This window comes from Danio rerio, chromosome 3 (genome assembly GCF_052040795.2).
Source record: "Danio rerio strain M-AB ecotype USA chromosome 3, GRCz13ab, whole genome shotgun sequence".
In the NCBI taxonomy this organism is placed as follows: domain Eukaryota; kingdom Metazoa; phylum Chordata; class Actinopteri; order Cypriniformes; family Danionidae; genus Danio; species Danio rerio.
Window position 1 is genome coordinate 41,747,034 of NC_141023.1, and position 18,694 is coordinate 41,765,727.

At 34.6% G+C, this 18,694-nt stretch overlaps 1 protein-coding gene across 1 annotated transcript in view; it reads right to left on the reverse strand.

The window, feature by feature from the left end:
* ttyh3a (tweety family member 3a) overlaps positions 1 to 18,694 on the reverse strand; it is a 125,718-nt gene that overhangs the window by 67,183 nt on the left and 39,841 nt on the right. The window contains exons 3-4 of the mRNA XM_087245015.1: positions 2,937 to 3,048; positions 2,573 to 2,793 (exon numbers count right to left, since the gene is read on the reverse strand). Coding sequence (XP_087101141.1) covers positions 2,573 to 2,793; positions 2,937 to 3,048 — 333 coding nt within the window. The remainder of the gene's footprint in view (positions 1 to 2,572; positions 2,794 to 2,936; positions 3,049 to 18,694) is intronic.

Here is an 18,694-nt window from a genome sequence, read left to right on the forward strand (position 1 = left end):
AAAATGTCTTAACCATTTTATTTTATCGGATATTTTTACTTTTTTTTTCTTTCATAATATTTTTCTTTTTTGCCGTTTTCTTTTCTGTATATACAGTTAAAATCAGAATTATTAAACCCACCTTGAATTGTTTCTATTTTTTTTTATATTTCCCAAATTATGTTTAACAGAGCAAGGAAATTTTCACAGAATTTCTGATAATATATATGTTTTAATATATATATATATATATATATATATATATATATATATATATATATATATATATATATATATATATATATATATATATTTTTTTTTTTTTTTTTTCCAAGAGAAAGTCTTATTTGTTTTTTTTCTTTTTTAAAAACCATTTTAACGTCAAAATTATTAGCCTCTTTAAGATATATATTTTCGATAGTCTACAGAACAAAAGTTGTTGACATTTCAGTTGGCTTCTTTTGTAGCTCAGCAACAATATAAAGAAACAATAAGTTACAATAAATTTGAAAAGTCATATCTGTCAAAGGCATTCGCCCTAACCACCTCCCCATTATTCTCCCTCTCTTTTCAGATTGGACTGTGGGCCAAATCAAAGGTTAAAATCGGCCAACTGAGCCTTACTTTGGGCATCTATTATATAGAGGATGAAGAATTCATTTGCATAATGAAATAACTCAACTTTTTTACATTTTAATAAATTATGTTTCATTATTGTTGAAAAGTTTATCAAAATCACAATTTATGAAAATAAAATGCACACATAATCTTTAAAGGAACATAACTGTCAGCTGTTGACCGACAGGTGACACAAAATTGCATATTACAATGATTTCTAATGGATTGTGTAACCAAAGCGGAGTTTAGTGATTTATGAAGCTTAGCCATTAAAGGAGCTGTTGCTGGGTAAACATTGCAACTTTTGTATAAGCAGACACAACTTTCATTTATAGAATCAAAACCAAAAGTGTTTAGTTTATTGCGTTATCTTGTTTTGGATATCTATAATGAAATAAGTTCTCTTTTTTAAGGACTACCGAGACCCCAGGGCAGTTTCTTTCACAAGGAAATGGAAATAACTGAAGAGAAGCTGTGGGTGAACAGAATACTAATTTCTACTCTCTCTAAGAGTGCACTGGGCTCAACTTGTGATACAGAGAAAGCCTTTGAGCACTGTTTTTTTTCCTTCTCCAGAGTTTTATTTTTATTTCCTTTGGATAGTTGGGATCAATTACACCAACACTTTATCATGTGCTTCAAAAACATTTCTAGGACTGTCATGGTACCAAATTTTCAGTTACCAATGCCAAGGAATTTGCAAATATTTCATTCATTCATTCATTTTCCTTCGACTTGGCCATTTATTTTTTCAGGGGTCACCACGGCAGAATGAACCATATACTATTCCAGCCGCAACCCAGTACTGGGAAACACCCATACACTCTCAAATTCACACACACTCATACACTACGGCCAATTTAGCTTACCCAATTCACCTATACCGCATATCGCTGGACTGTGGTGGAAACCACAAGACCTGAAGGAAACCAACGCTAACACAGGGAGAACATGCAAACTCCACACAGTAATGCCAACTGGCTCAAATTATTTTTTGTTACCTATAAAAAAGGCTGTGTCTATTATAAAAAATGTTTATAGATCAGATCCTCTCATTTAAGCCCTTGGTTTACCTGCGCGGCTGTTGATCAAGTTTAGTTCAGTCACAGCAGGCTGTCAAGTACTGTTTGTGTTTGGTTTACTGAATCACGCATGTGCAGAATTATCGGTTAACCGCTTCTAAATGTGATCTCAGTGTAACATATCTGTTCTAATAACTGAATAACAGTATATATATTGGTTTATTTCGAGTCAGACGGGGGTATTAGGACTGTTAAAAAGTTAGTAGTTAGTGATTAAGAGTGCTTACTGAAGACGCAAATCATTTCAAATGATTCAGTTCGATTTGGTGAACTAGTTCAACCGGTTCACTTAGAAGATCCAGTTAAAAAGATATGTTCGCGATCACACTCACTAATACAGAAATAAAAGCCATTATTGGGCACAAATGTGTTAAAATAATAACTTTCAGTCTCTGTAATTAATGCTGTTGCCATGCTACTGTCATGTCCACTCGTTGTTTTTGTCACGGGAGCAACAGCGAGGATAACTGACTCGATCTGGCCAATGGCAGCTGGATGACAGACTATGAGGTGCCGTATGGGTCAAACACCTGGCACTGCGAAGTAAACAGATTTACTTCTAAAAGGCTTACAGTAAGATTATGCATTAAATATATTTACAAAGATGAAACGAAGGTCGTTTTTGCTTTAATTGTAGTTAGTTTCAGTTAGTTTTGCACAGCATGCACACAAAACAGTTTCAGTTAGTTATAGTTTTTTGTAAGAACTCGCTTTTATTTCTATTTCAGCTAATGAAAATTAATTCAAACTTTCATTTTTTTCGTTTGTTTTCGTTAACTATAATTATCTTGGCACCTACTGGTCCATATATATATCAGCTGATAACGTTCATTCAATCGATTGATAACATTTGAAGCAGGTGTTTCACCAATACCTCGCTTCTCGTGACGTACCTGTACCAGTCATACAGCTCAATCTGGGTTGCCAGATCCTCCAGGGAGACGCCGAGGTTGCTCCAAAAGGGGATGTCGGCCATCTGACGAACCAGCTCGCTCCGCTGATCCTGCAGTTTCTGAATGATGGACAAATAGTCTGTGTGTTTTGCATACTGCTCCTTTAGTATCCGCAGGTTTTCATCCACAGTTTGGCTCTGAGCTGAAGTACTTTCTGACACCTACAGAAAACACATTTGATTTGTAAGCGCGTTTCTCGAGCGGCAGATCACACAGTGATGCATTGGTATATAAGCATGTGTCAGTGAGATTGTAAACCTAAGTGTTTTGGAGGGATGTGAATAAAACTATATCAGTGCCTCACCAGTCTGTGAACTCCTGACACGGTGCGGTTGGCATGCCGGAGAGAGTAGGTAAGCCGACTGACGCCGTCACAGGTCTCGCCATTCCCATAGAAACCAACAGCAATGCCAGCACTGAAAGAGACAAAGAGAGAGTGCTGTGAGGAGGAGCAGGACTGGGGCATGAAGGCCTTCAGGAGAACTCAGAGAACACTGAGGAATAGCTCAGTAATGTCTTAAACCATGAAGGCAGAAGGCAGATGACACACACACATGACTGTTACTTATATGCATTCAGGATAATGTTTTACAGTAAGTCACTTCCCACTCTGTTTTACTACCATTGACCTGAACATCAAAAGAAAAAAGAAGTGACCAACTTTGGTTCCTGCTGACTTGTATTGTACTTCATCTTGTCACAAGATGTTAAGTGAAGTTTTCATTACATCAACTTTTGGGTCCTTCAGGTTTGTCATTCAGTTATACAAGTTTTAAAAGCACAGTGCTTCCCACAGCTTTGAAATATACTTGTGGAGGTAGATAGATTGAAACACCTTTTACCCACAGCACACAAGTAGTTACCTTTTTTTTTAAACACTAATTTTATTATTATCTGTTTTGAACTTGTTTTCTTTTCAATGGGTTAAAGTAAAACAAAAAAAGACTGTTGAAATAAATTTTAAAAATCTATTATTTCTCTTTTACACTATTCAGGAGCCCACTGACAGGTCAAATCTGATTCTCTTTATCTCTCATTCAAGGTCAGACTGCATTATTGGCATGACATTTAGTACAATATTGCCAAAGCATTTTAGATGTATAAAATATGCAATACATTGACATTATCAAATTAATAACATATACAGCAAATGATACATAAATGACAGGAAAGGGAATAACAACAGACATCTCTAAAAATAATCATAATTACAAGAATAAATTGTGTAGATTATTTAAATAAGACAAATAAGCTGATTCTCCATTTCCAATGGTGTACAAATATTCTGCAGAGATTAAGATGTAATTCCGTCCTCTCTGGGTATTTAGCAAACTTTTTCTGATTCGTTTAGATTAAAGAATTAATTATTTGATGTCTCTCTCGCTCTTGTGTTTGTGCGCATAAAATTAACGACAGCTTAGGAAACCGAAGCAAAACCAAATACTGAACATTTTGGTACATTTTACTCCCGCCGTACACAAAATGTTGTTGGTCTCTCTGGGTCTGTGGGGTGTCTGTGGGAGGGTTGACAGTTCTTGCACGCACAGAATGAGATTTTCCACTTCTTTATCGACCATGGATGTTTGTTTATAATGGGTGGATACAAAAAAGTGTAAAAGAATGATAATGATAGTAAAAAAAGTGTCACTAAATATACTTGGCTAGCCATTAATATACCTGTAAAGTCTATGTGGGAAGCACTGAAGTGCATTCCTTTAAAATCAATTTTATGGTCACATAAAAAATAAATAAATTAAGCTTCAGTTTGACAATCGTTTTTGGGTTTTTGGTATCGGGATCAAAAATTATGACAAAAAAGTTACATTAAATTGACACATTTTAAAAAATACTGCTTTTTCCTTTATCTGTATCTTTAACTTTATCAAATTATCATAAAAAATTGGATGATTCTGTATGCATTTTGTTATTTTGTGTGATACTGCATGTTATATTAAGAGGAAACCAGTAAAAACTTCTAATTAAAATTAAAATGCTACAATTTGTATAGACTTAAAATGGTGGACTTGAACACACTTCAAATTTTGTCTTGGTTGTTAAATAGCAGTAAAGTGATGATATAAGAATTCAACTATTCATAATTCTGAAGTTGAATTATTATGTTTGAGATATGCATGTCATTTGCCATTGATAACCTTATTAGAACATTTTTTTCACAGGTAAAATGAGACATTTGTCATTTTCATCATTCCCTCCTGCATTATATAGGCTAGAGTAGTTATACTGACACTGTTAAACATTTATTTCATGCACAACAATGTTCGCTATGAATGCTCTGAATGTCCTCTTGGTAGTAAACAAACAGTGCATCAGTGAACTATACCTTATAAATACAGTAAGTGACAATTTTAACACCATTTGGAGGTGTCCATGTTGCTGAGCAATGTATATAAAACAATGTGAAGGCTTATGCGACCACCTTTACGCTTCTCTCCTGACCTTGAAAATATAATTTGCTAAATCACAGAAAAGCTAAATTAAGATCATGTATAGAGTAGAATCAAGATTGCAATCTTTTTACGAATAATCGTGCAGTCCTAATTTGAGCGATACAGCATATGGGCATTAATGCATATACTTAATATGGCTCATACCTTTAAAAGTTGCTTGTTTAAAAGTCTTAAAGCCTAACCTGTAAAGATGACTGGGATGTGTTGACTTCTGCAAGTGTAATATAACCTCTAAAACTTAAAGCACACAGCTACTCACAGCCAATCACCTGAACTGTTAACAGTTAACAAGAAGCTTTTTTTGTCCACGAAGATTCTTTAGTCCATTTAGTCCAAGTGTTTTTGCACATGTGAGAGCCCCAAACAGAAACACAGTGGTCAGACAATCAATAGCACTCAGTGAAACTCAACACACAGTTGGGCTACTACAACAGCCCTGGGAAAACAGATATGAAAACCAATCGATTGTGCTAACAGCTTTGACCCACCAGAAGAAAAAAACAAAAAAGAAAAGAAAAAAATAGTATTCGGGTCATAAACATACGCTGCCCCACAAACCCACTGAGATTTTTCATTAAAGTTACCTTCTTTTAGAGAACAACCAAAACATCCCACTTAAAGGTTTAGCTGACCAAAAAAATTAATTAGCTAAAAATAAAATAAAAAATAAATAAATAAAATACTATTTACTAAGTGATTCCAAACCTGCTTTTGCTTCTTCCTTCTGTTGAATCCTAAAGATATTTTAAAGGATGTTGAAAAAACTCCCTCACATATTTTTCACCATTGTCAACCTGTTCCCAACATTCGTCCAAATCTGTTTTGCGCTCAATAGAAGAATGAAAATCAAATATTTACACCCGCTTGAAGAGAAGTAAAAGCGAGAACATTTTCATTTTTAGATAAACTCTCTTAACTTGTTGCCTCACCACCAGATGGCGTAACAGTGCAAGCAGCCAATGGGGGTTCTGAATCCCACTCATTCCCATTCCCCACCCTCTCTCACTCAAGTATATCACCCAACTCCATTGTAAAGCACACAATCAGCGGCCACCCTGCTTAGTGGGGTTCTGCGGCCAAACAAAGAGCTATTCACCGCATGACAGGCCTTGCAGCTTTCAGCTAGAGTACGTTTAAGACACATTCCATGCGCTCGCCAGTCTTATTGCTTTCCGATCAAAGTCTAAGTATTTAGATTCACAAATTACATGGATGTGAAGAAGCCATTGTCACTGTGGCTTAACGTAGGAAGGAAGTCGCTTGAGTTGAATCCAATGACAGTCGCTTAGCCTAGCTGTATTTTTTATAAACAAGCAGCTATTTTGTGTGAGATTTATTGGGTTTATGCTGCGGTGTTTGTTCGGGACGTGTTGCGGCTTGAATGTGCAGATCAGGAAGCAGATGTCACCTCGCCGTCCCCCCTGAGGCTGTGGTCATGTGACCCATTAGAGAGGTTTCAGTGGAGTTCCCAGCATTCCTACAACACAGCAAATCTGGATAATCTGCGAGAGCAACGTTAACTAAATACACAAATACACAGTGTAATCCCTCATAGCAGACTCTGGATGACTAGACGGTGTTATGTGGGACATTTCCCATATTGTTTGTAGTAAACAATTCTAATGCTACTTGCGAGTTTACAGTAAAACAAGACAAAACAGTGACTTCACTGAGAAATTATGTGGATGCTGAGGTTCGTTTTTTCCCCCAAGAAGGTTGAAATAAGTTAGTAGTTTGGACACAATGTGTTGTTGGCATTAAGTGATTTTCCTTTTTAAATAGTAAACGAATAATAAAAACATATACTCATGAAAAAAGTCAATGAAGTTCTTTCTTTCTTTCTTTCTTTCATTTTTTTCATTCATTTTCTTGTCGGCTTTGTCCTTTTATTATCACAGCAGAATGAACCGCCAACTTATCCAGCACGTTTTTACACAGCGGATGCCCTTCCAGCCGCAACCCATCTCTGGGAAACCTTCTTTCTTTCTTTTTTTTTACTTTTCTTTTCTTTTCTTTTCTTTTCTTTACCTAGCTGGTGATGGTGTTCATTCGTCTGTCATTCAATTTTGAAAGGTGTTTTATATTTCATTAATATGTTTATATTTAGTATTTATATTATAGAGAGTATATACAGGAATCAGAGAGTGAAAGTCAATAGATTTTAAGACCTTTTTTAAGACTCTTTCCATACATTTTAAGACCTTATAACCACTTTAGGTTTCAACCGGAAACACTGATAAGATTATAACTTACAGTATAATTCCTAATTATTAATGTAAGAAACTAATCCTAAACTAAAACATTATTCATATACTGAATAAAAATCTATTGAATGTAGATAATTTAGCAGGTATGTGCCCAAAGAACTGCAGAAATAATGGTGATGCCTTGATTTCAGCAGTAAACAAAAGCAGCAAGATGTCAAATCTAGCAGGATTTTATTGATTGGATAAACTACAGAGCATCCTGATATTCGCAGATTTAATTTAGGCATGCTCTAGCATACAACCATACTTTGCATAATCAAAAATGATATAAAACTGAATACCCCCTTGCAAAACAGCATTTAAGACTTTAATACTTTAAAGGGCCCTTAATTTCTCTACAATGATTGATCAACTTTTAATACTTTTTAAGACCCCGCGGATACTATGATTATATTTGTACATTCCAAAGTTCTAAATAAAGTGAGAAAAAAAGAAAATCACACATAAACAAGCATTTTTGAGTTTATACGCTAAAATGTAGCTTTTTTAAAATAAAAATTTCCATGTCGTCAAAATAAACCTAATTGATTGAAAATACAACATTTTTGTCATATTGTCCAGCCATAAGTGTGACCACAAAAATATCTCTGCATATTACAGTCAGAATTATTGAATTATTAGTGTTCACAGCCACACTTGTTTACTGAAATTAAGTGGAAACTCACACACAGAAGGCTCAAAGCTCACACACCCCATACAGCAAAATATAATTACTTTAATAACTACACTTAAAGATGGAGAATATACTTAAAAATGTTAGTTGTTAGTTTACATCTCAAACACTTTTACCAGCACAGGAAGACGATGTGTTAGCAGCACATGTATTTACAGTATCACCCATATCTGTCACCTCTTCAAACTATATATGTGAACAAAATGCTCAAAAATGAGCACTTCAAGCAATACTCCACATGCACTCATATCAAACTTTTATTGTATATTGAAATAAACAATACTCCCTTACTGGCAGTTCATTCCACTGTGGCAACTTCTTATAAAGAATGTCGAAAGGAAAGTGAGATATGGCACTGTCTTAACATATTGCTATATATGAGCAACATCACACTCGTAGCAGTGAGATTTGGCTGTATATCGGCTCTGGTGGAATGCGTGACTTGGCCTGAGACCACAGGTCAAGTGCCTTAGTGTTCCACCAGTGATGATATAAAACCATACCGCACTGTTACGAGTGTGATATTGCATTTATACAACAGTTTGACGACATAATCGTGTATATATAAAAGAAAATCAAACACAGAGAGTCTCAAAATCCTTTTGTACGAAGAACTACTGTCTTCCGACATTCATTCACATTTGCAGCTAATGGTCAAAACAGCAGAAGCTGTTGCTTAAAAACTAGTATTTGAGGCTGAACAGCATGAAATGTCATCAGTCTACAGAGCATACCTGTCAACGTTAGGATGTGAAAATAAGTGATATGCCCATGAATCTCATATTTAGATGTTTCATTTGATTAGTTTGATTAGAGGTGTCACTTTAAAATGAGCACATCTAACGCTATAATGAAAGCATTTGATTATTTTCTTAACTATTTATGCTCATTTAGGACAAAATTAGTTGTGTTTGAAAGAAAACCCATCAAGATCGACATGTTTAGATGTTATTATTATGATTAGTTATGTGTATATGTCTGTTCAAACACGCACCCAAAACCCAGACTTTCACTCCCCTTCAAATTGCGTGTAAGGAGTCCGTGTTGGAAATAGCATGTATACATCACTATGGAGTGCGTCTGACAATTACGAACCACTACTTGACTGCTTGAGGATTGCAAAGGAGCAATGGTGCCTGTAATGTAAAGAAAGGGAATCGCTTCGTTTTTATATTCATTTCAAAGTGTTTTCATGCCTAAATAAAGCAAAAGCACAAAACACATTCACATTTAAGAGCAAGGTGTGTCTCCTGGTGGTTTGGCAGTATGGGTTGAGTATAGTAAGTATCGGCTACTTGATGTTTAATGGCGCCCTTTATAGAAAAATTTAAAATATGTGAGGAAAAACAGGAAAATACCTTCACGGGATTATAGCGGGATAGAACTGTAAAATACAGGAGAATAGAAAAAATGGGAGGGTTGACAGGTATGCTACAGAGATTTCCCAGTATTTCTCGGTTGCAATAGGGAGATCACAATAGTTAACCCTGAAAAAGCCAAAGCAAAGCAAATACTAGCAGATTACTATGGTATAAATACAGCGCTACAACATACAAGCGGAGTAATACACAAGGGTGAAGAGGCTGTATGAGTGCTGTTATTACAGAATATCACACAGCTATCAGCCAATCAGATTGGAGAACCAGGACATTTGTTGAAATCAATATATCATACAAACCTGAAAAGGCATTCCCACAGTGGCAGTGTCACATAATATATTAATAAGTCAACACAAAATGCCAGCCATAAAACAAAGAAAAAGGCCAGTAGTGAGATCTACAAGGTCTGAAGCATTAAATCCTACAAAGACATCTCAGATAACAGTTTTACTGAGAGATGGGAAGAGATTGTGCAGACTTGAGCAAGATCTGACCTGAGGATGAATCAATCAACGCTGGGTCAATAAAACTTTTATCCTCTATAATAGCAAGCTCAATCTGCTAGAAACCCTCTATTCTTAGCAAATGGTTGGTCTATACTACAAACAAATAAATAATAAATAAAAAAAACCACATGACTCAACAAAATCTATTGCTGATGCTGGGAGGCAGACATAAGTTGTGTAACATAAAGCATAAGTAATGACCTGCGAGGTCTGATCGATGTGAATGGGGTTAAACGCTCCTTCGAGAATAAAACTCCATTGACTGGACAGACCGCACTGGGCTTTCTCATTACTCATGCTTGCCCTGTTGCGCCCTTCCCCCCTAAAGCACAGCTATCCTGAATCACCAGCCATTTGGTTAAGTGGAGTGTCACATGGTTAAGATGAGACCGGTTTAGTCACTAAGTGCCTGAACTTGTGTTCTTGGCAAAACAAATGGCTCTCATGTGCCAATTCATTTAAAGAGGAGTTAACTCAAGCAAAGGTTTGTCAGTCAATTGGCCTCAAGTCAACATTATTTATTAGTGCTCAGTAAAATATTCATTCTTTAAAAAAAAAAAAATTCTCAAAGAGCAGCTTTACTGAGATTTTTTTCAACGCATTTTTAAACATAAGGTTTTAATAACTAATTTCTAATAAATAATAAATTTAGTTTGTCTTTGCCTTGAAGACTAGGCATAATACTTGTCAACTTAGTTTACAAGACACCACCGTATTTAGCTTAAAATGTCATTTAAAGGCTTACATTGGATAATTATGTTACTAGGAAAGTTAGGTGTTTTTTTTTTTTTCTGTAGGCAAACGAAAAACAAACTAATCTTAAAAATTCTAATAATAATGACCTTAAAAATGTTTTTAAAAAATAAAAACTTATTTCATTCCAGCCAGACTAAAACATAAATTATATTAACATAAGACTTCCTAAATTAAAAATGTTTTACAAAATACTGTGGAAATGTTTTTGCTCTGTTAAACATCAACAACAAGAATAAAACATTCACAAGAGGGCTAATTATTTTAGGCCCTATATCGTACACCCAGCGCAATAAAGTGCAAGACATGTTTGCTGCAACGTGTTGCTATTTTCAGACAAACACAACAATTTTGAGGAACTAAAATAGACTGTGCAATAGACCAGCTGAAAGCAGGTCTAAAGTCCAACGCAGAGAGCGTTGTTGAGCACCTTATTTGTTTTAATAAAAACAAGCTTAGATTTCTCCACCGATCAAGTTTTTTACCATATGGGGCATAGGATGCGTGTTTGTGTATAACTAAAAAACTAAACTTTTTTGAATACACTTTGTTATTATTGTTCATTTATTCGTTTCCTGGAAATTAGAACTAAATTTAGAAATAGTTTTGAAACAAATCTTTGTGCTTAACAAACAAAATTAAGTAGGCTAATAGATGTCTTCAGTGGAGTGCTTACAACACAGTTTCCTTATCCAAGAAAAGTGAATTAAGAGAAAGAGAAAGTCAAGAGGTCAAATGAGGAGGCTCATTCTTTATCCTTATACTGCGGATGGTCTGTTTAACATTTTTCTTGCTAGTGAAGCGCTCAGTTTTTCCACTTACAAAATCAGCCATGTAAATAGCACATGTGCCATGGCATGATGCAACTGACTCATGGGCATGGAAGATGAGACTCTGTTTGGTTTATTCTCAAAACACACCCAAAACTCATTAAGAGAATAAGCTTAACCCTGTTAGATCATGCGCCACAATGCAAACTATTTTTCCAACCTTAAAATAGCAAAAGTGGATTTGGACACGTCTTTAATACTTTTGCAATATTCGCACAGGAGTCTTTGCGCCTAGATCGTTTAAATAGAGCCCATAGTGTTTTAAAGACTAAATGTTTAGTCACTTGACAGTTTTTTTTTTTGTCTGAATTAGTCTTAGTTAAATCTGAAAAATATATTTTACCAGTTTATTTTAATATCTCAAAATAAATAAATTACCTACACTTTTTTCTAGAAAGAAATGTTAATTATAATTGGATAGTGCATATTTTTCCCAGTATCATGCAGTCCAAATATAATATAATATAATATAATATAATATAATATAATATAATATAATATAATATAATATAATATAATATAATATAATATAAAAATGTTATTTAATTTAATTTCCAATGTATTGTCTAATCCTACTGTCCAATATAATTTTCAGTACTAGCTAGGACAGATTTCTTTTGTTTGTGTTTTGGCAAGTAAACCAGGTGTTTTTACAGAAATCTTAATTAATTAATTAAAATAAACAAGAATCAAGAGCCTTTGGATTTTAAAAGATCTAACAATTAAACAATAATCTAAAAAAATTAACAATTTTTACAACAAATATAGACAGATCATTATAACAATGCCATAAAATTGTTGGATGGACACAAAACCTTAATATATTTTGCTCTCAAGCCCTTCAAAAATCCCCCCATGAACAGCACACTGGCTGCCGTGATGCTATCGGAGCCTTTGAAGTGGCTTCAATGTCAAGTCATGAGCTGATTAGCATAAACGCTGTAAAGGTTTCAGAGGCTTTTTCTGGATTTTTGCATAATCTTTAGTTACGCAGCACTGGAGCTAAAATGTGCCTGAAGCTGTGTAGACATCAGAAGTCCAAGCATGAAACGTGTGCATCTGGAATGAGTCCTGCAGGCTGTTCTACACCAACTACATTCAATCCGCCTGACAGAGGTGAGGATCAAACTAAATTAGAGCATTAGAAACAAAGCTAATTCTTTGCCATGACTTTCAAGCCTCCAATACAAGAATTTTGTGGGAACAGTCTGTGCGTTTGAGGGGATTTCTACTGGATTAAATAATGCAGATTGATGACAGGAGCGAGTGATTTAAACCGTGTTCTAAATAAAAGCATTGGCACATGATAGAAGGAATGTTTTTCACATTAAAATTAGTGTTTTTGTTCAAACCAACACCTCAAATTGATATATTAGAAACAGCTTCTATTTCTCACAGGTGATAACAGAAAACTGACAATGATCACCTCAGGTAAACCTCATGTGCTTTATTCAGTGGTAAATGCTAACAATGTGAGTTTGAATGTCATTTTACATGACAGTTATTGCCATATTACTGAAAGCAGCAGCAGACAGGTTACCTCAGATCTTTCAAAATAAAATAAACCATTAGAAATTGAACTTTAGAACAAAACACACATCAGAAATTCAGCATTTACATTTAATAATGTTAATATGTATTAATTAGATTACAAACCTCACCATTTCGCAATTGAGTGTATAGTCTGCGCTTCTAAATGGCTGTATTGTAAGTTTCTGTCACGTTTTGTCTGGTGCAAACAGCTTATCACTGCAAATCTCATCACAAAGCGTGTTGTTAGGACACGCAGTTACAATTTCACCTGCTCACCTAATATTAACGTTCGTAATATTTATATAATTTGCTAAATAATAACATGAAACTGAATCTGCGTCTCATTTCGGGGCTGTTGCTGTCCAATGAAGGTTGCATTTCGATTATGGACTCTTGCTTTCAGAACCTTTCTGAATGAATGAATGAATGAATGAATGAAATACGCGGTCTTCCACCAAGGCAACTCGGGTGTTGAAATATAATTGACTAAATTGGCATTGAGCAGGTTACAATTACCAAAACAAAGACAGGATTCCAGCATGGAAATAACATTTTCAAAGCAGAATATCTGACTTCAAAACTGTTTTTCAGATAAACAAGAATGTTCACTTGCAAACATATTATGGTATTTTTATGTTTTAGAGGAGTCAAAAATTTACATACAGCACCTTTTAGATTTTTCCAGAATAAAAATCTTTTTTTTTTTTTTAAATATATTTCATTATAATATGTTTTATCATCTAAATATTCTTACACAAGTCACAAATGGGCTTTTGCTGCTTGGATTGTAGATGAATGTACAGTAAGATGAATTACAATCTGCTGTTTATGATCGCTCCTATGCGTTCCTCGTGAATCAACGATGCAGGACAGAGGATTGCATGCCTTGACTGCATTTTGTAAAACATTCTTGTGCTTTCTGTTTTCTATTTGAGCGCTCATGTGTTCCCTCAAATGCATCCGCTGAGATTTCTTGAAAAGCTTTAAAAAATATGTGCCTTCATCAGCAATTCACAGGAGGTTTCACCATGCCATTTGCTTCCAAGAAAGAAAGAAATTTGCTCAAGTCTAAAACTATGTTTTATTAGAAACAGAATAAGAGGACACGTTTAAAATTCCTATTCCATCAATGGACAGGGAAGTTGAAGAATGGGTAAATCTTCATGTGTCAACTTGCCCATGTTTTATAACCAAGGATTATGACTATTACAAATAACATATTTAGCCTTAATAATTACTCATAATTACTAGGCATGTGTAAGACTGTATATATTGAAATTGACTAGATGCATACAGTATAAAAAGAATCTGTTACACTTTACAACAAGGTTATATTGGTTAATGCATTCACTAACATGAACAAACAATGAACAACACATTTATTACAGTAATTGTTATACCTAGTTCAGACTGCGTAATTTTAGCCCCGATTTTGGCTCGCCGACAGGTTTTGAAAAATTGCAGACAAATGCCTGAAATCACAGGCAAATCGCTGCTCGTGCACATGAATGACAATCACACAGTATGAACTATCAAAGACGCGATCTGAGAGAATCGCCGATGAGTCGCCGATGCCAGTGAGATATTTGGCATGCTAAATATCTGAAGCTGTCGGCGATTCAAATCATGCCGTGTGAATTGAGTTTTGACTGAAAATAACATCAGCCATCGCCTACAGCCAATGAGAGAGCAGCTTTCACTTTTGTGTGCGTGTGTGTATACCTGCTGCAGGCCATTTGGACCCACGAAATGGAGGAAAAACTAGTGGAGGTTTGAAAGGACTCAGGAGCAACTGTGTCTGTTTGACGTTTCATACAGAAAGAAATTAGTTTATTATCAACGTTGAGGAGAAATGGCTAATTTTCTTTAAACCCAGGTGAGCAAACATGAATATGTTCTACCCCATTAAAGGCTTCTTTCTCATTATGTAGTTAATAACAAAAGATATACTACGTGTTTTTGGCTGTGAGACGTAGTTTGGACGAAGTTGTCGGCGATTCTTCCTATAGTAAAGTTAGTCGTGCAGTGTGAAAACATCTGTGACACGACTACTTTGAAAATCATGCAGTCTGAACTCGGCATTAATGTTAGTTAACGTTAGATAAAGAAAATATAGCTGTTCACTGTTAGTTCATGTTAACTTATGGTGCATTACCTAATGTTGACAAGCATGAATTTGGATTTTAGTAATGCACTAGAAAATCCTGAACTCCTGAAGTCGCCTCTCCAAGTTTTAGGAACAACAATTAACAACTTGACTTCTAGTTGATTATTTGGTATCAAAAGTGGATTATATGAACGGCAAAGGCCTCTAGATTACGCTATTTTTACAAAATAAAATATGATCATGCCTTTATTTTTAATTATTTAATTAGGACAGTAAAGTCTGACTTTGCTTAGACAAAAGCAAAATAAGAAATGATGTACAGTAGATCATCTGGAAAGGCTAAGAAAATTTTCTTGTAGGACTCTTGAGTTCATCAAGATTCTTTGGATTCATTTTCAATGTCTCCATCTTACCCTAGACATGCTCAATAAAGTTCATCTCTGGTGACTGGGCTGGCCAATCCTATAGCACCTTGACCTTCTTTGCTTTTAGGAACTTTCATATGGAGGCTGAAGTATGAAAAGGAGCGCTATCCTGCTGAAGAATTTGCCCTCTCCTGTGGTCTGTAATGTAATGGGCAACACAAATGTCTTGATACCTCAGGCTGTTGATGTTGCCATCCACTGCAGATTTCTTGCACACCCTCATACTGAATGTAACCACGAACCATGATTTTTCCTTCATCAAACTTGACTGATTTTTTGTGAAATTCTTGGGTCCATGCAGGAACCAATAGGTTTACTGCATTATTTGTAATGATTGGGATGCAGTTCAACAGACGATTTGTTGGAAAAATCTACCTTCTGCCACTTTTCCAAATGATCAACTAGAAGTCAAGTTAATATTTGTTGCTCTTACAACTGGGATTGACAACAAGTCTTTTGTCAGGTAGAGTATGGTTAATAAAGGCTGTACATACTTGGTTCACGTAACTAAATATATTAACTAATGAAACCTTATTATAAAGTGTGACCAAAGAATCTAAATTTTTAGAAGCCATTAGTAAAATTGCACATCTTTATTAAGCAAACATTGATGTGACAGCAACTCCAGTTTATGACGGACAATGGATGTAAAGATGCAACTTGTGTGATATTTTTTACCGCGCAAATTTAGGGGAAATGTTGCAGTAAGCAAGCTAAATAAATCACTAATGCTAAATATATATATATATAAATTTATAGAAAACACTTAGATAAACCATCCCAATACTTGGTAATAATTATAAGTTCAAAGTAAACTTTTTTTCCTAGACTTGAAGCATACCACTTGAAAGTGTGAATGAAGTCTGCCTGAAGCTTAACTGACTGCAGGCACACATTATGAGAATCTTAATCTTGCGTTATGAGAACTCTTGAGTCATGTACCTCGCAGGTAGGATTATTAATGGTGTTTGTGTTGAAAACATGCTCGTCTTCTTCCCCATGGGGGGAAACCAGCAGGGAGGCTGCGAACTAGAGGAAGTGTTCTTTGTATTTTCACTTCCATAAAGTACCAAATGTGCCAGCAAAAACAAAAAAACAAACCCAAAACAAAGCACAAAACACACACACACACACACACACACACACACACACACACACACACACCAACAAAAACCAAAACAAATCCAAAAAAAAAGAAAAAAAAAGAAAAAAAAATACTAAGCAAAAAGAACTAAAAAAAAAACCTAACCAAAATAAACCAAATGATATAAAAATTCCACACAAAAACACAAAACAAAACCACACAAAAAGAAAACAAAAAGTAAAAACACAAAATTACACAACAAAATGAACTAAACCAAGCACACACTACCAAAAATAAACCAAATTATATATAAATCACACAAAACAAACAAATCTCGCACACAAAACCAAAACAAATTCACACAAGAAAACAAAAAGCAAAAACACAAAAATAAAAAATAAAAAAACAAACTACTAAAACTAAACCAATTTATATGTAAATAATACAAATACAAAATAAAAACAAAATGCAACCGATTATATATAAATCATACAAAACAAACAACACACACACAAATACAAAACCTAAAAAATGAAAGAAAAAGCAAAAACTCAAAACAAAATGAACTAAACCAAAATCAAAAGACCAAAAATACACAAAACAAAACTAACAAAACAAAAACAAACCTAACAAAAAATATAGCACAAACAAACAAAAAAATGCGGTGAACAGAGATATTTAAGCATAAATCCTCTAGTTTGTTTTCCAAATTACTGGTTTTATTTTAACTGATTTTCATTTCACATATTTTTACATTATAATATTATTCATGGCGAGGCAGTGGCGCAGTAGGTAGTGCTGTTGCCTCACAGCAAGAAGGTCGCTGGGTTGCTGGTTCAAACCTTGGCTCAGTTGGCATTTCTGTGTGGAGTTTGCATGTTCTCCCTGCATTCACGTGGGTTTCCTCTGGGTGCTCCTGTTTCCCCCACAATCCAAAGACATGCGGTACAGGTGAATTGGGTAGGCTAAAATGTCCGTAGTGTATGAATGTGTGTGTGAATGGATGTTTCCCAGAGATAGGTTGCGGCTGGAAGGGCATCCGCTGCGTAAAAACTTGCTGAATAAGTTGGCGGTTCATTCCGCTGAGGCGACCCCGGATTAATAAAGGGACTAAGCCGATAAGAAATGAATATTACCCATTCATGTATTTGTTAAAACTTCAATAGGGCTGTAACTTGTGAGAAAACTAAAGCATTAATACAATAATAATATTTTAGAATGTATTATAAAAAACGTCCACGGTTTACTCAATAAATCCAGTATGAGTTTTGAAAGTATTAAACATTAACAATTTACTTGTTAGCCCCACTTAGGAGTTATTAGCCCCACTGAATTATTAGCCCCCCTCTTTATTTTTCACCCCAATTTCTGTTTAACAAAGAGGAGATTTTCTCAACACATTTCTAAACATAATAGTTTTGATAACTCATTTCTAATCAATTTTATGATTACGATGACATTAAAAATATTTTATTCTAGACACTTCTATCCAGCTTAAAGTGACATTAAAAAAGGCTTAACTAGGTTAAGTAGGTTAGCTTGGAAGGTCAGGTTAATTAAGTCATTGTATGATGATGGTTTGTTCTGTATACTGTAAAAAAATATATATATAGCTTAAAGGGGTTAAAATTTTGGTCCCTAAAATGGTTTTCAAAAAATTTAAAACTGCTATTATATTAGCTGAAATAAAACAAATAAGATTTTCTCCAGAAGAAAAAAATATTATGAGACCTTCTTGCTCTGTTAAACATCATTTGGGAAATATTTAAAAAAGAAAAAATAATCAAAGAGGGGCTAATAATTCTGACTTCAACTGTAAGTTTCTTTTTTCAGTTGAACACAAAAGACAATATTCTGAAAATGTTAAATGACATCTATAATAGGACAAACAAATACTTTGTAAGTGGTTATTGGTTGTCAAAATGTTCAAATTTGTTCCCTAAAAGAAAGAAATTTAAACTCTAATCCAAGTAATGAGTAAAGGATGACCGAAATAATTCATTTGTTTTTCAGTGGACTAAAATTTTAACTAAGGGA